Source organism: Egretta garzetta, unplaced genomic scaffold (assembly GCF_000687185.1).
Source record: "Egretta garzetta isolate BGI_Z169 unplaced genomic scaffold, ASM68718v1 scaffold975, whole genome shotgun sequence".
Classification (NCBI taxonomy): domain Eukaryota; kingdom Metazoa; phylum Chordata; class Aves; order Pelecaniformes; family Ardeidae; genus Egretta; species Egretta garzetta.
This window is the reverse complement of record NW_009259633.1, coordinates 226,820-246,671: the sequence shown is the minus strand read 5'-3', so window position 1 is coordinate 246,671 and position 19,852 is coordinate 226,820. Positions and strand designations below refer to the sequence as shown.

Here is a 19,852-nt window from a genome sequence, read left to right as displayed (position 1 = left end):
TTCCTTGCCCTGCTCTTTCTGCTCATTAGAGATGTCGTTATCCTCAGAGCGGTTGGCAGATTGGTTTGGGGTTTTTTTTTCTGTGATCTCATTAATTCACTTGTTAACAATGTAGATAGAAATTAATTAAGGTTGATTAAAGTCCTGGTAGGGTATGAGAGCAGAGAGTGCTGTCAGCTGAAGAGCAGGGAAGTAAATGGATCTTTTGAATTTTATTTGGGGGAGTTGTTTGGCTTTTTTTGGGGGTGCGTGCCAGGTCACAGGTAGATGGCAAAAATGTTCAGGTTCCGTGGTGATTGGCGTCGCGGCGGGAAGCCTCCTGCCTGTGCTGTGTTTTTGCTGGGTGCCGCCTGGGGACTTGTGGGCAAAGGGGGAGTGGAGTTGATTTGTTTACAGGGGGAGTGGAGTTGATTTGTTTATATTTCTTTCCCCTCTCCCTGTGACAGGTACGGACATTTTTCTGGCATTAACCGTAAGGTTCAGCTGACCTATCTGCCTCATGGACACCCAAAAGCTGCAAGTGAAGATGAAGGTAAAGAAACCTGATGTTGCTGCCATGATCTTAAAGCCTGGTGTTCAAGAGTGCGTGCAGCTATCTTGCCTACATGGGTCTCTGGACGTGCAAGCAAAACTGGTGACCCATATCTTATCTTGGCTCACATCATACGAAGGGTTGGAGTGATGCATAACGTAGTGTACCCATATACCCTGGGTGGTGCCATAGGGCTTACGCGTCCCATTTCATGAGTGTCAGCCCATACCTTCAAGTGGATCCCCCTACCTGGGGATTTTGGGTCAGGCTTGTGTTGAGAACGCTTTGCAAGTTGCTGATGACAATGGCTTCTTCCTGCCCTCCTCTACGCCCGCAAGCTCAGCTTTGAGATCTGATGTAGTGAGTATCTGTTTGTCTCCTAGAAGCTCGCCGAGAGTCTTCCCCCTCCCTTCTCCTGGTGCTGAAGTGGGGTGGAGAGCTGACGCCAGCAGGAAGAGTCCAGGCGGAAGAGCTGGGGCGAGCCTTTCGCTGTATGTACCCTGGTGGCCAAGGTAAGCTTCGTCCACGTATCTCTGGTCCTGCCCTGTGACTACGCCAGGCTGCCCAGCGCGGGTGACTGATCACCGGCATGAGGGATGCTCAGGCATCTGTGGGCTGTGTGACTTGGGTCACGGCTGGTTTTGTTCGTTTGAGTTGACTTGGTAAGGATAAATAATTGAAGTGAATTCGGAGATCCCCAAGCTGGCTAGAGATGTCTGCTGCAGCGGTTAGACTTCAGTTTGTCTTGGAGCACAACAGCATTCTTCCAGCCCGCGTGCCAGCATTCAGAAAAGAAGCCGTTCTGATGAGATATGTTCTGATGCAGCAAATGCAATTCAGAATTTATGTATGATTAACGAGGAATCTAGGTCAGATGTAGAGAACAGGAAGTTTCTCTCTCGAACACAGATAGTTCTGCCTCGAGACAGAGAATAGGAAGGTAATTTCTCCATATTTTCTCTGCCGTAATTCTGTGACTCTGAAAAGCTTGTAGCGTGTACCCAGATCAACGAGAGCCTGAAGCGGGGGGAAGGCTGAGATCGCCTTTTTCATCCAGGTAAAGAGTCAGAAGTAGTGCACTGCTTCTGTATCGATCTGATGAGACTGGTATTGGATACTGCTTACCTTTGACGTGTAGGTTTAATTAATTCAATTTAATTAATTAAATTTCAAATTAAGCTAATTTAAATTGGATTGGAGAAGATTTCCTTCAGGAATAAGGAAGAGTTTTTTCATCTTTTGGGAAGTTTATCCTTATGTTTGCTAAAAAAATCGGTGCAATGGTGTTGCTGATTGCAAGGTGTCAGCAAGTGTAGCCGACTGTCGGTGCACAGAGGCTAAAGGAGGAGGAGCAGCAGCAGACAGGGGACCTTCATGACAAGGCCCGGGTGCCATTCCTGAAGGTGGGAATGGTGAGTTAGAAAGGCTGGGGACTTCCTGGTGCTGTTGTGGATCTCTGAAGCCCAGAGCTAGGAGGATCAGCCACTAACTTGGACAAGAGACTGGGGAGACCAGAAGACTGCAGGAGAGGCAATTCCAGTGAAAGTACAGGGAGTAGCTTGGCAGCTTAATGAGCCAAAACCTGAGGGCAGAGGCCTGTCTGCAGAGCGCCAGTCAAGTGGAGTGCGGTTACCAGCAAGCTGCCCTGAGCCCTAAGCTATGGTCCCTGCCAGTTCTGAATGACCGCTCTGTGTGCGGTGAGCACCGAGTGGCTGCCCTCTTGGTCACAGTGGAGCATGGTCTGAGCATGTACAAGGTGACTTCAGTCCTTCTGAGTCATGGCTTTGGAGACTTCTGCTTCACGTGGTCAGTCATGGAGAGGGAGAGATCTTACTTTGCAGTGAGATGCTGCACTCCTGGGTAGCAGTTGGTGGGTGGCAGCTTTGTCCAGATGCATAGCTGACTTCTGCTGGTGTCTGTCCTCATCTTGCAGGGTGTTCCTCCCAGCTCAGAGGGAGCAGTTTTCCCATCTTCTCGTGCGATGTGACTGGGTACTGTGCACAATCATCATGGGATTGCAGGCAGCAGCAAATTAGTCACTGCTGCACTGTCTTTGGAGGGTCAGGCTCAAGAACTGCATGAGTTGCTTTCTCCCATCACTGATCTGGCTCCTGTGGTTGACTCAACCATTATAAACAAACCAGCATTTTGTGCTGCAAGATAACTGCAGCTCTACAGGGTATGCTTTGGAAGCCAGGTGCCCCCCTGCCCGCGGTGCTGATGGCAGCAGTACCTGCTCCTGTGCAGAGAACAAGTAGGAGGAGGCAGGGGTTTTGTGCATCTTTATTCTGCACAGGGGTATTCAGACCTGCAGAACAACTACGGGCTGCTCAGAGAGGGTGGCTGCAGAATTTGGGCAGTGTCAGGCATGACTGGTGAATGCTTGCTTTTTTCCTCAAAATGAACCCTCCCAAGTTAAGCAAAGCCTGAATCAGATTTCCAGTCCTCGCGTATGGCTAGAGCTGTCTGTTTTGGAGCAGCCTAAATGCTGTCTATGAAAATGTTTGATACTCTACATAAGTTTGTTACTACAGTAAAATATTGTGTTGTCTAAAGCACTATACTTGGCCGATAGTTTTGCAGGTGTCAGAGTATTAATTTTGAACTTGTCCTGTGTCCCAGGTGATTATGCTGGCTTCCCTGGATGTGGCTTGCTCAGGCTGCACAGCACCTACCGTCATGACCTCAAGATCTACGCCTCGGATGAGGGACGAGTTCAGATGACAGCGGCAGCTTTTGCAAAGGTCCTTCCTCTCTTCTGGGCCCCTGTTAGCTCTGCTCCATTAGTCTTAAAATATGCAAGTTCTAAAGGAAAACCTCTGGTGATGGGGAAGCCTCAGAGCTTCCCCCTCTCTGCTGGGAGGGCAGTGCTGTGCTATGCTAACAGCGAGTGTCCGGGGTTGTACTGGCAATCCAGAGTAGCTGCACGTCTGTGTTATCTCTAGCATCCTGCCAGGATGGGACTCTGACTGGAGAAGGAGTTATTTATGGTGTATTGCTGGTGTTTGATGTTCGAGCACATCAAGCCTGTTGCTGAGTATTAATTGCCTGCGACATGAGTGTTTCTTGGATGGCTGCCCAGCCAGAAGGGTTACTCCTTGGCTGCTGGATTTAAAAGGGGATGAAATGTCTTTGGTGCAGCATGGGGTGGGGGTTGGGAGGAGACAAGGCTCATCTGCAGTTAAAGCTTGAGCCAAGGGGAATCTGGTGGTGACCTTAGCTGTTTTCCAGAGCCTCTGCTGTATCAACATTTTCCAGCAAACTGACCTGGCTGCTCAGCAATTGCCCAGACAGATCTAGGGCTGCTGCAGGCAGAGCTGGCCTTCAGCCTCAAGCAGCTCTGTAAGCATGCTGGAGTCATGACTGCAGGTGCTCTGGCTGTAAAGCTGCTCTTCAAGAACAATTGAGATTTCACTCAGGTTGACTGAAGGCCATGAAACCGCCAGGAATGTTTGTTGCTTTGGGTTGCATATGGCTGAAACTTTGTCCTGCGTTGCTTTAGGGTCTGCTGGCCCTGGAAGGAGAGCTGACCCCCATCCTGGTGCAAATGGTGAAAAGTGCCAATATGAATGGTCTCCTGGACAGCGACAGTGATTCCCTTAGCAGCTGTCAACACAGAGTGAAGGCACGACTGCACGAAATCATGCAGAAGGATGCTGCGTTCTGTGAAGAGGATTATGAAAAGGTAAAACACCTGCATGGCTTTATTGATCCCTGTATCTGGAAGGAGAGCAGCATTGCTCCAGTGGTTTGACATGAACAGTAGTTTGATTAGTCTGAGATCAATTCTGGTCAGAATTACAGGATATAAACAGAACTTAAGAAGGGAAAGGGCAGGTTAACAGCCCCTGCCCTTCTGCAAGTGAAAATCCTCAGTTGCTAGTTTCTAGATCTGTGCTCTGTGCACGTGTGGACAGATCTTTTGGATACCAACCCTTCTGTGGTCCTGTCGGCATCTGATCCTTGCAGAGGAGAGAGCGTGGGCTACATCCAGCCCAGCAACCAGTAACAGCACTGTAGCTGCTTCTCCAACAAGCCCCCAAAACACTGTTTTTCCCAGACTCAGATTTGGTTACTGGAGTGAAATCCATTACTATTAAGGAACATATTTATCACCTCAAAGAGCTACTTAAAACCTCTATGGAGCCCTTCTGCTCAAGCACAGAAGCAGAGCAATGCAAGAGTAGATATTGTGGGTGGAGGGAGGTCCCATCTGGTAGGAGCAGTTGTTTGCTCCCTCCGAGTTTGGTCCTAAGGAAGCTTTTAAAACACGCCTCACTACCCCAAGGAACAGGCCCGTTCATTACACTATTATGGAAGCACAACTTTTGTGCCTAATCAGAAGGCAGCGCAGCTGCAAAAGGCGGATGTTGTGTGTTCCCCGTTTGTAAAGATGCTAACGAATCTGTACTGGTACCTCCTCTCAGCTAGCACCCACAGGCAGTGCCTCCCTGCTCAACTCCATGACGTTCATCCAGAACCCGGTGGAGGTCTGTAACCAGGTGTTCACCCTGATTGAGAATCTCACCTCCCAGATACAGAAACGTCTGGAAGACCCAAAATCTGCAGGTGAGCATCAGAACTGGAAAGCGTCTGGAGCAGAGTCACTTCGGAGCTCCCAAACACCACTATGGCTTATGTTTGTCTGTAGCAAAGAAATTCTAAAGTGAAATTCTGTGCTATCGATGTATAAGGCTCCTATTCCGCTTCCAACTACTGTTGGAGCGAGCTGTAATGTAAAGGAAAGGGTACGTGCGTCTTGGGTTTGGAGTGAAGGTAAGCAGCAGCAGTACAGCCTGCAAAGGTATGCCTGATTTTTTACCAAGCATTTCCTGGAGGGGAGCTCAAGACTAGAAAGAGCCAGGTTTTCAGTCACAATTTGCTCATCTCTAAGAACTTTCTGAATATGAGCCCAGAGGCTTTAGAAAGGCATCTGTGGGACATTTACACGATTCGTGGCAGGCATGAGCCAACAGGCAAGCAGTTTCGCTTTTCTCAAGTGCTTTGGAAGTAGCCTGTTGCTCCAGGTTAAAACTCTGCAACAGGTCCAGTGGCTTTTCCACTCGAGGATTCCTGTGGGTGACGTAATAGCTGGAGCCCTTCTGTGCTGGGAGGAGTCAGTCATAGCTGTCAGTTGAAATCTGCGCAGAAGCAGTCGGGGTGTGAATGTGGTTTGGTGTTTTCTGCTGTGCAGACCTGCAGCTGTACCACAGCGAGACTTTGGAACTGATGCTGCAACGCTGGAGTAAGCTGGAGCGAGACTTCCGCATGAAGAATGGGCGCTATGACATCAGCAAGATCCCCGATATCTATGACTGCATCAAGTACGATGTACAGCACAACTGTGCGCTGAAACTGGAAGGCACGGCCGAGCTCTTCAAACTCTCCAAAGCCCTGGCAGATGTGATCATACCCCAGGTACAGCCTGTTTTGCCTGTGTGACCATGTCTTCTGCGGTGCCTGCTGCTGACCCTTCCCCTGTCTTTTCCTGCACAGACCACAGGTATTTTTCAGGTGTATCTCTTGGCATTTGTATAAGGCCAAAACCATTTACGGCTTAAGACATGGCAGGGCTGGCTTCCTGGGTGAGGATTCTGACAGCGCCAGAACAGCAAATGGCTGACACAGCAGCTTTGCGCTGTTCTTTGTAGTGCATCAGAGCACAGCTGCAGGCTGTGTGTGCTATAGCAGCATCCCCTTCTCCACGCACAAGGCTGTATAGGGGAAGGGAGATTTCTGTGTTGACGTGAAGGCTTGTTCTGGCAAGTTTGGTATTCGTGTCAAACTAAACTTGTCCAGCGTGCAGAGTTGGCTTGCTTCTCACACAGTTTATGCCCATGAACACAGGAGGGGAAAGCAGGGCCACATGCAGTGGATCCCTTTATTCACTGATTTCTGTCCCGTTTCTGGCAGAAATGCTTCATTTATGTGGGATGAGCTCCTACCAGTGAGGTCCAGTTGCACTTGTGCCCACATAGAACAGAAGTGGTCTCTTAGACTTTTTCACAGCGTTCCCGACAAGGTGCAGTCTGGCTGTTGCCAGCACAGTGCTCCAGGCTTTATCTTTGCAAATAGCCGTTGTTGCATTAATGCTTGTGCCAGGACAGGGTGTAAGTCTGTGTGTCGTGAGAGGAGGCTCCCTGATGGCACCTGCACCTCTCAGCTGTTGGAAGAACACTGACGACCATGTCTAGACAGACTGGGATTCTTCGAGGAGTCTCCGTCCTCGGTTACCCTCTGCAATATGCAGGGGATAAAAAAAAAAAAAGAGAAAAGTGCTGAGTGACGTTTCTCATTCTGTCCTTGTTTAACTGTAGTGGTGGTTTTGGACAGGGCTGTTGAAGTCCAGCCTCCTTTCATGTGAGGATGTGGCAAAGCACCAGGGCTCAAAGGGTATCTATTGTTTTGTTCCTGCAGGAATATGGGATTAATAAGGAGGAGAAACTGGAGATTGCTATTGGCTTTTGTCTTCCTCTCATTAAAAAGATCCAGTTGGACCTACAGAGAACCCATGAAGATGAGTCTGTCAACAAACTCCATCCCTTGTAAGGATTGTGCTGCATGCTCCTGCTGGTGGGGGGGGCAGCTTTGGAGCAGTGTGTGGGAACCATGCTGGGGGGTGTACTGGTGTGGAAGGAGGCACTGAACATGCGCTGAAAGAGACACCAAGAGGGAGGCGTATTGGTGCTCCTAGAACTAGAAGGGAAAGGGAAGGGCACATTGAGACTGCTGAGCGGGAGCACAGTGCCCCAGAAGCTTAAACCCGTTGTAGTTGGATGGTGGTGCCTTCATCCCTGTCTCTGCAAGTGGCCAGTGCCAGTATGATGAGGCCACCTCTGCCCCACCATGTGTCTCCATTAGGATACCATAAAACTTGTTCCTTCTGTGCCCAGCGCTCTCGCTGTTTGTTCTGTTTCTGCTGCTCTTTGACAGTTCCCAGCGTGGGGTTGTCTTCTTCCATCAAGCGTGTGGGAATACTGCCGTATGGTATATGGCAATTCATTGGCAGGCTATGAGTAACGCTGGGCTGATTTTGGTTTAGGTACTCAAGAGGAGTTCTGTCACCAGGTCGCCATGTTCGGACACGGCTCTACTTCACCAGTGAGAGCCACGTGCACTCTCTGCTCAGTATCTTCCGCTATGGGGGGCTCCTGGATGTAAGTGTCCCAGCAATGCTCACAGAGTAAGCCTCCCTGCTTTTCTTCAGCAGCCCTTTCCAAGGTGGATGGTGTATGTTTGTAGGTTGCCCCTCTAGTCAGCTCCCCCAGCAATGATGTTCATCGGTGGCCTCTGGCCAAGTCCATCTCTGCTGTGTTTGCATGCTGCAGCTCCCTGCCTCCCTGGCATGTCGGAGACTGTTCTCCCTCAGCCTGACACTGCCTGCCTTGCTTGTGCAGAGGCATCTTTTCTTCAGGAGCTGGCCTGCTGGTTTCGGATGAGCACACCACTGACCCGTATAGGATAGCGGTACAGGGCGATGGGGATGAGGGAATTTCTCTCTTCCTGCTTCCTTCAACCCTTTATTTCAAGAGCTCAGCCCTGTTATTTAGTGACTTTCTGTCAATTTGAAGTCAAGAAAATGCGTTTGCTTACAGAGGAAGTGACGTGAGGTTGCAAATGCATAGGGGGTGCTATCTACCAGAGGGACAGATTACACGTTTTTAGGGGACTAACTCATCCAATCCAACCTTTGCTTGCTCTCATGAGCTCCTTCCTGAAGGAATTGGTGTGCAGACCCATTTATAAGCATGGTGTTTTGAAATGCCGTGAGAGTTTGGGCTTGCTTAGCAGGCAAGACTTCGGATGTCTGTGGAAGCTCAGTGCATCTGTAGGCAGCGGTCATGCAAGTACTTGCCCTGAATTGCTCACAGAATACGATGCTACTTTATTCCCCAGCTTGAGTGTCAGAGGATGCTGTGTTGCCAGCACAAGGGTATTAGGCCGCATCTGGGTTCGTTTGTACCGGTGGGGTTCATTTCATGTCCATCAAGGTGGTGGGATGCTCCATAGCAGCATGAGTGGCCCCTCAGGTACGGTCATTCTCTAGCAGTGGGGGGTGGGCTGCCCTGCCTCGTGGAGCCCAAGGCTCCTGCGTGGCTCTGTAGACCTTTCATCCAGCATCATGTGAAAGCAGCTTCCCATGGTCCCTTGTTAGCACAAGTTCATCCTTTGTGCTTTTTTTGAGATTACTCTGAAATATTCCGTTCTGTAGGCCACTATTTGAGAATGAGCGTGTCGGGAACCTGCTGTGGGCTCTGCATCTCTCCAGTCAGCATGGCAGAGGGGGCTTGCGGCTGGATGTGCTCACCTGCACGTGGGCTGTATGGGTAGCTCTAGTGTCCCTCTATGCAGTTGCTCCTTACTGTAAGCACCCTGCCCTCGTTGCAAGGTCGTCTCTCTCCATGCAAGTTAAGCAAGGTGTTCTTGTCCTGACAATGTTGTTATCTTGTGGAGAGACAAACTCTCTCAGACCCATTTCACTGGATGCTGCAAGGTGTCTGCTGTTGCTTATTCCATGCGACTGTTTATGTGTATATATCAGGAAAACAAAGACCAGCAGTGGAAGAGAGCCATGGACTATTTGAGTGCTATCTCAGAGCTGAACTACATGACCCAGATTGTTATCATGCTCTACGAGGACAACAACAAGGTGAGGGATGTAGCTGTAGGAGGAAACCCTTCCTGCCGTCCCAGAGAGATGAGTTCAGCTGGGAAGTTTGTACCTGAGCTCTCTCCACCTGTGAATAAGGTGGATGGATCATTAACACAACTGCTAGTTTTGGTTTTCGGGTGGGAGGCAGTGGCCTAGCTAATGCCTGTTGCATGTAAGCGGAATGCCACCCCGAGCAGTAACACCAATCTCCAGTAATCAGTGCTATCTATTTCAAAGTGTTTCTTAAAGCAGAAATAATTTGCTGTTTCTTAATATTAGTTACAAATGAACAGTAGGAAAAATAAAGAATGAAAACAAATTCTATTTGGCAGTTTTTTCCAAATATGTCTAGAAAATATCCAGAAATTCCACATTCATAAACCTTTTTATTTAAAAAAAATACTGATATAGTTAGGGGCTTATATACTGTTATCTTCAGGAAATAAAGAGAATCATTTAAAAACCAGCCGGAATGTGGAAGCTGGTGGTGATGACCGTAAGCAGGTTTGGCACCGACTTGCGCATGCCGAATCCCAGGTTATGTGGCTCGGGTCCCGTGCTGCAGGAGGCTGTATGAGGGGAGCTGTCCCTGTCCTCCATATGCTATGGAGGTAGAGTTTTGTATGCGCAGAGCTGATGTGGGGTTTTAACGATAGCAGTGAAATATTTCCTAGTGCTGTTTGTCAGAAAACCCCAAAACCTCAGTGTAGAGCTCTTAGGAGGAGGGTAAATCTGTGAGTGGGGAGAGATGGTGAAGCTTTTGGGCTTACATCGTTAGCGCCAGATACTGCAAAACCTCTGGCTTCCCTTAAAAAAAAACCAAACAAACCCTAAAAAAGAATTAATGTTGGAGACAGTTACTTAAATCTTGGAACAACCCAACTAAAGGTGCAGGAGGGAACCAATGCCCCAGCATGTGCTGGTTCTGTGACAGAATGGGCTGGAAGGGGCTATGTTCTAGGCTTGTGTGTGTGCATATATATACACACACACATACATGTAGCCCGGTTCTGTTTGGGTCCTCTGGTGGCTGTTGCACAAAATAACAACAATCTGAATGCCTCAGCTTTGTGCCCACAAGGGCTGTCCTTTTGGGTGAGAAGAGCCCAGGGCCATTATGTTTGTGGTTTCTTGTTGCTTCCGCTTTCCTTCCAAAAGGATGCGCTTGGGATGTGTGCTGCACCGGCATGGCAGGGTGGCCCAGGTCCAGACCATGGCCTATGCTGACATTGGGACTGATTTTTCTTTATTTACTTATTCCCCATGCCTCCTGTCCACAGGACCCATCTTCAGAAGAGCGTTTCCATGTGGAGCTGCATTTCAGCCCTGGCGTGAAAGGCTGTGAGGAAGACAGAAACGTGCCCACGGGGTTTGGCTTTCGGCCTGCCTCCGCGGAGGTGAGCACGCTGCCCAGGCGCAGGCTACCCTGCCTGCCCGCAATGTTGCGAGCACAGGCCCGTCAGCAGCCTTGCTGCTCTGCTGGGCTCTGCTGCCCTCCAGCCTCCAGCAGCAAATTTTTCTCTGACCTTCCTCTTGTGCTGGCAGGCTGCTGGCAGGTTATGTTCCCTGCCTAACTCCGAGGGTTGGTCAGGGCAGTCTTTGAGAATGCCGGTATCCTCGGGAGCTCGGCAGAGCTGGGAGACCCAAGGTGGTATCCTCGGGAGCTCGGCAGAGCTGGGAGACCCAAGGTGGTATCCTCGGGAGCTTGGCAAGCTGGGAGATCGAAGGCTGGAGTCAGTGCTTGGGCAGTGCTTGCGAAGGCCATGTGCCTGTAGGTGTCAATGTTTCCTTACCACAGAATGAGGACAAGAAAGCAGACCAAGGCAGCCTGGAAGACCTCTCCAAAGAGAAGGGCATCGATGAGCCAGATCACGCACAGCAAAGGTCTCTGCAGCCTTCCGAGCCCGTTAGCATTCAGCGAAGATCACCGCTGATCAGGAACCGGAAGACAGGGTCCATGGAGGTAACTGCTCTGGGTACCCATGGTGGTTCTAAGGAAGGTCTTTTGCTGGGTTTTGGTTTCCTGGTGTTCCTTTTACTGTGCCAGAGTTTGAGTTGATTCTGGGAAAGGATCTGCAGAAGTTAAAGAGGAATTTTTTGGAAGGCAGACCTCCTAGACTCTTCCTCATTGAGGAAGGAGAGGGGGAACACGGGTCAGAGGAATTGATGAGGCAGAGCAGGTAAGGAACTGCTTGAGAAGCACAAGAATGATTTGGATTACTTGTTCGGTAAGAGGCATCTGTGTGACCAGCTATGAGATTGCCTGCAACCTCTTCACATAGCAGTGGTGGCATCTGTGCCTTCCCTTAGAGTCCAGCCTTTGCCTCTCACAGTTCAGCTCCACGTTTCTTGTTCCTGTCTCCCATCTGAGATCTCATGCAAGCGGGAGGTCCCTGCCAGCTCGTGGGTTTATTACAGAGTGTTTAAGCTCTCACAGGGCTTAGGACTGTCGCTGACCTATAGTAACAAAGATCGATTTTACTGTTCTTACTTCTCTCCCTTGGAGCCGTTGCGTGTTGTGAGGCTAGCTTCATGGCCAGCAGGTAGCTGGCACTTTCAAAGTGCTCTAGAAGTCGCCCCTCCCTTCAGAGGGGTTTTGCAGGCATTTTTGCTATCTGTTTTCTGACCAGTGACAGCAGAGTTAGGGCTTGAGGCGTTTGCTAGCTGGCTTCCATCGCTGTGTCACTCGTGATGTAATCTTGCATGCAGCACTCGGGGGCTGTTGTAACAGGCACGTGCTAAGTTAAGGGGGTACACTTCCCTGCTGCTGAAGGAGGAAATCTATGTCCCAGTCTCGGGAAATAGGGAGCTCAGTCCATGAATCCTTTAATAGTTTTGAAAGTACGTTCCACAACCCAACCCTAATTAAAACTGAGCGTGCACTATCACAACCTTAGCTATATGAGTACCTTTATGCTTTGTGAAAATGGTGATTTTAAGGAAGAGACGTACTTTCTTTACCTTCAGTTGATGTATAAGGGCTTTCGAGAGCAGTGGGTAACTCGGAGCACGACACTGATTATACTGTCTGTCTTTGCAGGTGCTATCTGAATCTTCTTCCAAATCAGGAGGTTACCGCCTCTTCAGCACTTACTCCAGGCAGTCTTCTGAGATGAAGCAAAGTGGCTTAGGTACTGTACTCGACCTGTAACCGGCCTGCTTGCCGGTACCTCTGTATGTCTGTGGGCATCTGTCTGTCTCTCCACATATGCATCTGGCTTAAGTTCCTCGTATGTCTCTGTGTGCATTATGTTGTCTTTTAGTGTTACTGTTTAGGCTGCTGTAGAGACTGAATTGCCTTTTGTGTATGATCTTCTCCTTCAGCTCCTAGCAACAGAAGATGCACCTTTCATCCTTCATAGCACGGGAGCGACAGAGCCAGCTGCGTGTTTGCAGGTTGGCCTTCTGGTTCCATGCTATTATCATTTGTTAAACCACTCCTGAACTTAGGAGGAAGAGATGATTTTACGTGAGAACTAGCATGCTTTCTGCCCTGCAAAACAGTAGTTTATGTGCAAAGCCGCTCTGCGTGTAAGACGATTATATTTCTACCTTTGCTTCATAAAGATCTCTTGTATGGAACAGATCTGTCGTCTGCAGCAGTGTTTGACAGCTCTCTCTCTGAGCTGACGTCCCTGGTTAGCCGTTCTTTGCAAGGGAGCCAGTTGAAGAAAGAATTTTGGGGCGCTTGGTGTTCTCTGCCTGTCCCTGAGAGTACCGTTCCCTGTCATCCTAACCTAAACTGTGTCTTAATCGTTGAAGTTCTTCCTGAAATACTTTTGCTAAAGCAAGATCTATTTGGAAGGTGAAAAGCTGTCTTTGCTGTCATGAGGTTCAAAGATAGCTGTGAAACCCAGATCTTGCAGGTGACTAGTAAGCACCAGGAGGTGGAAATGCCCACTTTCTTTTCTTTAAAACCATTTTTGCATTATGGCATGGCTGTAGACTTGCAACAATTCTGGCCATCAGTTCTTTACTCTTGTTGACATCCTGCAGCCGAGAGACTTCTGAAAGGCCTGATCATTTCTTTGTCACTTTTGAATGAGCTGCTGCTTTGGAAGCTAATTCTTACCAAGTAAAGGGAGTTTTCTTCAGAGCGGGTAGGAGGCATCCCTGGAGTCTGCCAGCCATGCTCCCAGCTGGTTGGAAAAATCTAAGAAGGAATGGCTGATGCATATTACTTTCATAAAGGGACAAGGGCCTTGGCTATACTGGATTTTGAATGTGCTGTTTCATGTGGTGCATCTACTTATTCTGCCTTTCACAGACCGCCTGCAGGATGAAGGAAGCTGTAATACACTGCCTTTCTTAGGCTTGAAGAACCCTGTGGTTACTCTGTGAATCCGTGTGATATGAGAATTTCTGAGATGGCACTCGGTCAAGGAAGGGCTTGGAGAATTACCGAGTACATCAAATGCTATGTGCAGACTGTCTTTGCTGCTTGGATGTCTGGGTACCAGAAGCACGTGCTCTGGAGTGCAGATATTGCAGCCTATTCACTACAGCCCTTTCCAGGTTTCTGAAGAATGTCTGTTTGGGTGATGGAGGTGCCTGCTGCCCTACTGGACCCCTGTACAGTACTATTTTCACTTGACAGCAAAATCTGAAATGTGATCCCGGCAGGTTTAATTTCAGGTTCATGCCCATCTTGCTGGGAAGCCTTTGGTGGTCACACTCCCAACTGTGAAGCTCTGCAGGGGCAGAACTTTGAGTAGGAATCGATAGACCTGTTCTGAGGCATTTGCCCCTGGCTGGATCCCCAGCCCAGCATCGTTCTTTTCTGCAGAGCCTTGCAGCTGCAGGCACAGAAGGGTTGAGCAGGAGAGCCCCGTGGTGCAGCACTCGCTCGCACAGTCCCGGGTTATTAGGGTGTCTGTGTTTCTCTGGATTTCTCTTAACTGGAGAACTGTTACGAAGAATGATGCCTCTTCACCTGTACAAGTCAAGCTCTTCAAGGAATCCTCCCGATTCCTTTCCTGCGTGTTTTGTCGAAATCTGATTTCTTCCCATTTTAGGATCTGAAATGTGCTCTTTCTGGGAGAAATGATAGAGAACTCGTGGGAGCTTGAACTTTGGCTTTCATGCTTGTCTCAGCAGCTGTGCTGTGAGGGGCTTCATTCAGAAACTGCCTGCTCTGTCCGAGCTGCTCTGAAATGGAGCCTGGCTCCTGTGGCCTGACCTTGTCAGTGGCTGGCTATCGTCGTCTCTGGGAGAAGGTCTGTTCAGATATAACCTCATCTGCTGAGGCATGCGAGAGTGGGGAGCGGGACCGAGCTCCTAGAATAACCCTGCTGCCGTACCTGCCATCAGTGTGTCTTTACTGTAACTTAAAAAATGAAATGCCTGTTTGGAAAAGGGGCGGCTGCAGCTTGCTTTGTCTACACAAAGCGATGCTTTGGAGTGTGCCGCATTTTTCCGGGCAGGAGCACGTGCATTATTGTGGGCTGTGGGCAATAGTGTGCGTGCTTTGAGCTTGGGAAGCCTAGGGAAGTTTCGGTGCCTTTTTTTTTGCTTGCAAAAACACTTCAGAATGGGGTAAAATCCGTCCTTGCTGCTGGAGCAATAGAGGTGGTGTATTGCCAGTGGGCTGAAGCTTCGTGCTGAGATTCACATTTCAGTTTTTAAACATCTGAAACACTGAAGGTACATCTGAAAATTAAATACACAAAAAAGATCCAGCACATATAGTAATTTCTAGCAAATGCTGTTACATCTTAAACCCAAATGGCTGGTGTTCCATTCCATTCTTTAGGATACCTGTGTGTGTGAGCTTTGGCTATGGTGGTCTCCTAGAGCTCTCTGTAGACAACTGCTGCCGTCCAGAGAGTCATCTTTGTAAATTCTCTTCTGGCTTAAGGGCGCTAACAAAATGCCTCTGCCTACTGTAGGACAGCAGGAACAGCGGGGTGTCCTGAGCTTAATGATTTGTGGTGTGAGGTTGCTCAAGATAGAAAGTCATAAAAATCCCTGTTCCATTTTTATCTGCCAGTAAACAAGCCTGCTGGTTTTGTTGTTGTTGGTTTGTTTTTAAGCTGTGGAAGGACGATACAGAGTGTGGTCCTGGCTGCTGCTTGACGCAGTTTTGTTTGCATTCTGACAGATTCCAGTTGGCTGAGTCAGCACTGAGCTGCAATTTAAAGCCTTAGGAGAAAATTTTCTAGGACTTGTGTATCGGTCACCTTGCAGGCAAGGGTTTTTTGTCTGTTTGTCCCAGGACACGTACGTGCTAGTCTGTCCTGTGGAACGCTACCAGCAGTGTCACAGTGCTGGAGCAGCTTAAATTCAGTGCATGAGAACTCTCAGTCATCCCCCACTGTTCCCAGGAGCAGGTATTGTCAGCTTAGGCTGAGCTTACATGTGAGTAACTCAAAACTCGGGGTCTGTGTGTTTCCTCCAAAGAAGCTCTGGCTGAAGAGGAGTTTTACAGAGCAAGAGCTGGCGTCCCGAAGAGCAGGGAGCAAACGTGGGGCAGCAGGGTGTCCGTACACCAAAGGCGACCAACGGCATGCTCTGCTGGATTAGCAGGAGTACAGCCATGAGGCTGGGGAATTTCGTTCTTCCCCTCTGTTCACCCCTTGTGGGACTGTGCCTGCAGGGCTGCGGTCACGTCCTGGGCCCCCCAGCACAAGAAGGGTGTGCAGGTAGCAGCTGTGAGCCCAGGAAGGGGCAGCGGAGGTGGTCGGGGGCTGAAGCGCGCAGCTGGTGGGAAGAGCTGAGAGAGCAGGGCTTGTTCAGATCGGAAGCTGCGGGGAGTGGAGACCCCGATGCTGCCCAACCACCTAAAATGGGAGGTTACAGAGAAGATGGAGATGCTGTCCTTCAGGGTGTGTGGTGGTAGGATGAGAGCCAGCAGGCACAGGTTGCAGCATGGGAAATGCCACTTAGCTAGGAGGAACAAGTCTTTCACCATGCATGTGCCAGATATTGGAGCAGGGGCCCAGAGGCTGTGAAATCTCCTTTCTTGGAGATACTCAAAGCTTGACTGGACAAGCCCTGGCAAGCTGATCCAAGCTGGCCTTGCTGGAGCATTGGGAATAGACGCCTCCAGAGGTTCCTTCCAAACTAAGCCGTGCTGTGGTGCTGTATTTTAGGATTGAGAGCTGCGTGTGATATAGGCAGGATCTCTTTAGCAGTAGCAACAGCTGCACTCTTGCAGTTAAACACTAACAGGCAGCGTGTCGGGTTTCTGCCTTGACAGACAGGGTGGAACAAGATTAACCTGCTTGTTTCTGGAAGCCTTTTGTATGTGGGAGCAATGTCGGGTTTAGCAGTTGGTATTCTCAGTACAGAATGCAGCATCAAGACAGTTTAGCAGAGAATTTATAGCCAGTCAGTGGCATTGCCTGGCCTGTAGTAAGGTTTTGTCTTACTCACAGTTGCTTTCCCCAGTCAAGAGAATCCTATTTCAAATGCCCGATGTTCCCTAAATATCGCATAAAGTCAATAACTCTGCAGAACACTGTGCCTTGGAGAAGCAAACGCCAGCAGCCGCTGGTATTAGGTTGCCCTCCTGTGCACGAGACCATCTCGCATGCCATATCCCTCGCCAAGGGTAAGCAAAGGTCCGTGCTGTGTGCGCATCGGGTGCTTTGCGAGGGTAGTTGGAGCAGCAAGGCGTGACCCAGCGGATGTGAAATATCTGGGCAGCAGCTTGTGAGAGCGCTCTCTGGTCACATCGCTTTCCTGACTGCTTGACAGGGTGATTGATCCACGCTTGAACAACAGATCAGGCAGGCCGTTCTTCCCGGTGTCCTACAGAAGAAGGAGCTTTCCAAAGAGGAAGGGCAGAAAGGCAGAGAACAGAAGCCCTGTGGCATGAATGTCAGTGATGTGGCATCCTGGCTTCTCTGACGGGAGTTTGTAGATTTGCTGCCTGGAGGGTGTTGAGATGTTTCTCCTAGGTTGGGGCAAGAAAGCCAAAGGGAAATAAACCCATGGATGGAGTTAGGAACTTTCCTCGTGCTGAGTTTTGGGCTACCTGTTGTGCATTTGACACTGCTGAATTTGGAATGGAGAATGCTGCCTCCCTGTGCTCCCCAGTGTCATTTTTGTTTTTTCCCCCCTGAGATTGCCTGCGAAGTGGCCAGTTCATCCCTCATTCTTTGACTAACCCTGCTTTTCTGTAGTTGCATGCGGTGGAGATACAATACTAACACCTTCCATGCCTTTCCAGGGTCGCAATGCACCGGCCTGTTTAGCACCACTGTGCTGGGAGGCTCCTCCAGTGCCCCCAACCTCCAGGACTACGCGCGCAGCCATGGCAAAAAGTTTGCCAGCAGCCTGACGTACAAAGACGGTATGTGCGTTCCCCGGGCCACAGGTGCTTAATGTATGGACTTTGGTGCCTCAGGACGCTGCTGGGGCGAGGGCTTTACTGCGGAGCAGAGTGACGGTTGAGTGTGTCTGCAGTCATGCACTTTATCCTGTCCCGAGAAATTGTGATCCTTGCTAGGACAAGACAGGGGCTGATGTTGCGTGAGGAGTTTTATGCTGGTGTGCGGTATTGCTGGGCTCTGATTTTGGCCTGATGCTTTCATACAACTCGCTGTTGTTGAGAAGGATTTGTTGGTCTAGATATTAAATAGGTTAGTCCTGGTATGGAAATCCAGCACATCACATCATCTTGCTTACCTTGGTGACCTTGCTGATGCTAAACAAAGCTTTTGTGGAGCACTGGTAGATTACGAGGTGGGGAGATGATTAAGGCAGTCGTTTGGGGCCCTCTGGGAAAACAGGAGGTTGTTTTTGTCCTTCTGTTGGGATTTTTGTCCAATTTTGAGGCAAGGAAAATGGCCTAGCAAATCAGGGTGGGAAGATGCTCTCCAATTCTCAGCCCTGTTGGAACCTCACAAACGCTGTTGTATGGAGGCCATTACCTGCATCGGCCTTCTGTGCTGCTTTTCACGGCATAAGAGAAAATTCTGTTGCTTCTCAACTCTGCAGGGAGCTCCGCAGCCCACAACAGGCTGAGAGCGGTAGAGACTGGGAGGGTGAACTGGGAGGGTTTTAAACCCTGCTGTACCAGTCTGGGCTGCTCAAGGCAGCACATGCTGGCTGCTCGTAGGTCCCAGAAGCAGCCCATGGTGTTTGGCACAAGACAGGGGCGTGAATGTCAGGAGAGCCAGCAAAATGGCCAGCAAGGGCTCTGGCTGCTTTTCTTCCATAGCTCTGCAAGCAGCGCGAGCCCACGGCAGCACCAGAGGGTGCTGGTACCCAGCTGGGAACAGACCAGATTCTGCTCGGTCCGGGTGCTGTGCTGCCGTTCTGTTGGCTGTGTAGTAGGAGCGTGCCTGCAACTGGGGACTCGCATTCCAGGTCTGGAGCAGGGTCCAGCTGCGTTAGCCTGAATTCAGTGGCAAGGTCTCCGTGTGCTGAGCCGCGGTTGTACCCTGCAGAACTTAAAAGGCAGAGCTGTTTAACCGCTGTGCGACTGACGTGGCCCAGAATTACCCATCTTGATGTGACGCTGCTTTTGCCGTGTTCCTGGGTGTGCTGTGGCACCCTGTGCTGCCAGCGCCTCGCTGCAGTAACAGCAGTGGTGAAGAAGAGGCAGGGGGCTTGGAAAAACAAGGAGGCGGCAGAGGGGCGTTTGCTTCTGGGGAGGGTAGTTTGGAATGCGAAATAAGCCCTTAGCCTGCATGTGCCTGCTTAAACGAGCACCAGTGAAACACTGAGCAAAGGTTTAAACAACCAAACGTCACCAGGGCTGAATATAGTGACAGAGCAGCTACAGCAGGCTCTTGGAGTACATCTGCATCAGGCCTCTTTCGCAGTCACCAGGCTGATAATTTTTAAACCCTTTCAGACTCTGAAGTGCATCTTTGCATGAACTCTGATGTTTTTTCATGGCTGTGATGCTTCAAGGTGTGGTGCATGGCTTATAGCCCTTCATCAAAGGCTTGCTCAGGTGCAGTTAAAATGGCCCTTGTTTCTGCAGTCGCCTTTGCTGGGGGCTGGAAGAGGGCTAAGGGACACTGGGGTGGAGGGCTGTGTCCCGGCCTCAGGCTGGGGCAAAGTTGGCCGACGGCGGTGATTTGAAGTCAGCCTGTCTGAAGCCAGGGACCCAGCAAGCTGCGTGGTGGCACTGTTTGGATCAATGTGCTGCAAAGGCCAGGGAGCCGTGGGGTGGGATGGGGACGGTTACCCGCAGGCTGCCGGCAGCTCCAGGGCTCAGACGCTCTCAGGGGATTGCACGTATACACAAGATTGTCACGCTCCAGTTGTTGAGCTTAAAGAAAGAAAAACCATTGTTAGGGCTGTTACGGTGGCAAAGGAAGTGGCAGCAAGTCTGGGAGTTGGTTTCAGTACATTGTTGGGCCAAGTCAGGGGATGCAGCCAGCAAAGCCCAAGGGGGTGTGGAGCATAAATTGCTGCGTGTGTCTCCTAACCTTGCTGTAGAGGGATGGGTGCACAGACCCCGTGCACTAGGTAGAACGGGTGCATGGAACGTGAAAGAGAAATAAAAACACTTTCTAATATTTCCTAAAAGATCCTAAATAGCAGCAAAGCATACCATTGGCGGGAGTCTCACAACAAATCCGAGGCACAGATGGTCTGATCCAGGCCGTTCTTTCCCACGATAGCTGAGGAATCCCCAGAGTGGGAATAAACAAGTTTGCAGCCTTTTTTTTTTTTTTTTTTTTTTTTTTTTTTTTGTTGTTTTTTGA

At 49.8% G+C, this 19,852-nt stretch overlaps 1 protein-coding gene across 1 annotated transcript in view; it reads left to right on the top strand.

Moving 5' to 3' along the window:
* Nucleotides 1-19,852, top strand: part of PPIP5K1 (diphosphoinositol pentakisphosphate kinase 1) — a 47,682-nt gene that overhangs the window by 14,058 nt on the left and 13,772 nt on the right. The window contains 13 exon segments of the mRNA XM_035893985.1: nucleotides 371-532; nucleotides 916-1,044; nucleotides 3,155-3,276; nucleotides 4,035-4,217; nucleotides 4,960-5,101; nucleotides 5,727-5,950; nucleotides 6,950-7,077; nucleotides 7,575-7,689; nucleotides 9,075-9,182; nucleotides 10,466-10,582; nucleotides 10,984-11,148; nucleotides 12,226-12,316; nucleotides 17,359-17,481. Of these exon segments, the coding sequence (XP_035749878.1) occupies nucleotides 371-532; nucleotides 916-1,044; nucleotides 3,155-3,276; nucleotides 4,035-4,217; nucleotides 4,960-5,101; nucleotides 5,727-5,950; nucleotides 6,950-7,077; nucleotides 7,575-7,689; nucleotides 9,075-9,182; nucleotides 10,466-10,582; nucleotides 10,984-11,148; nucleotides 12,226-12,316; nucleotides 17,359-17,481 (1,809 nt within the window).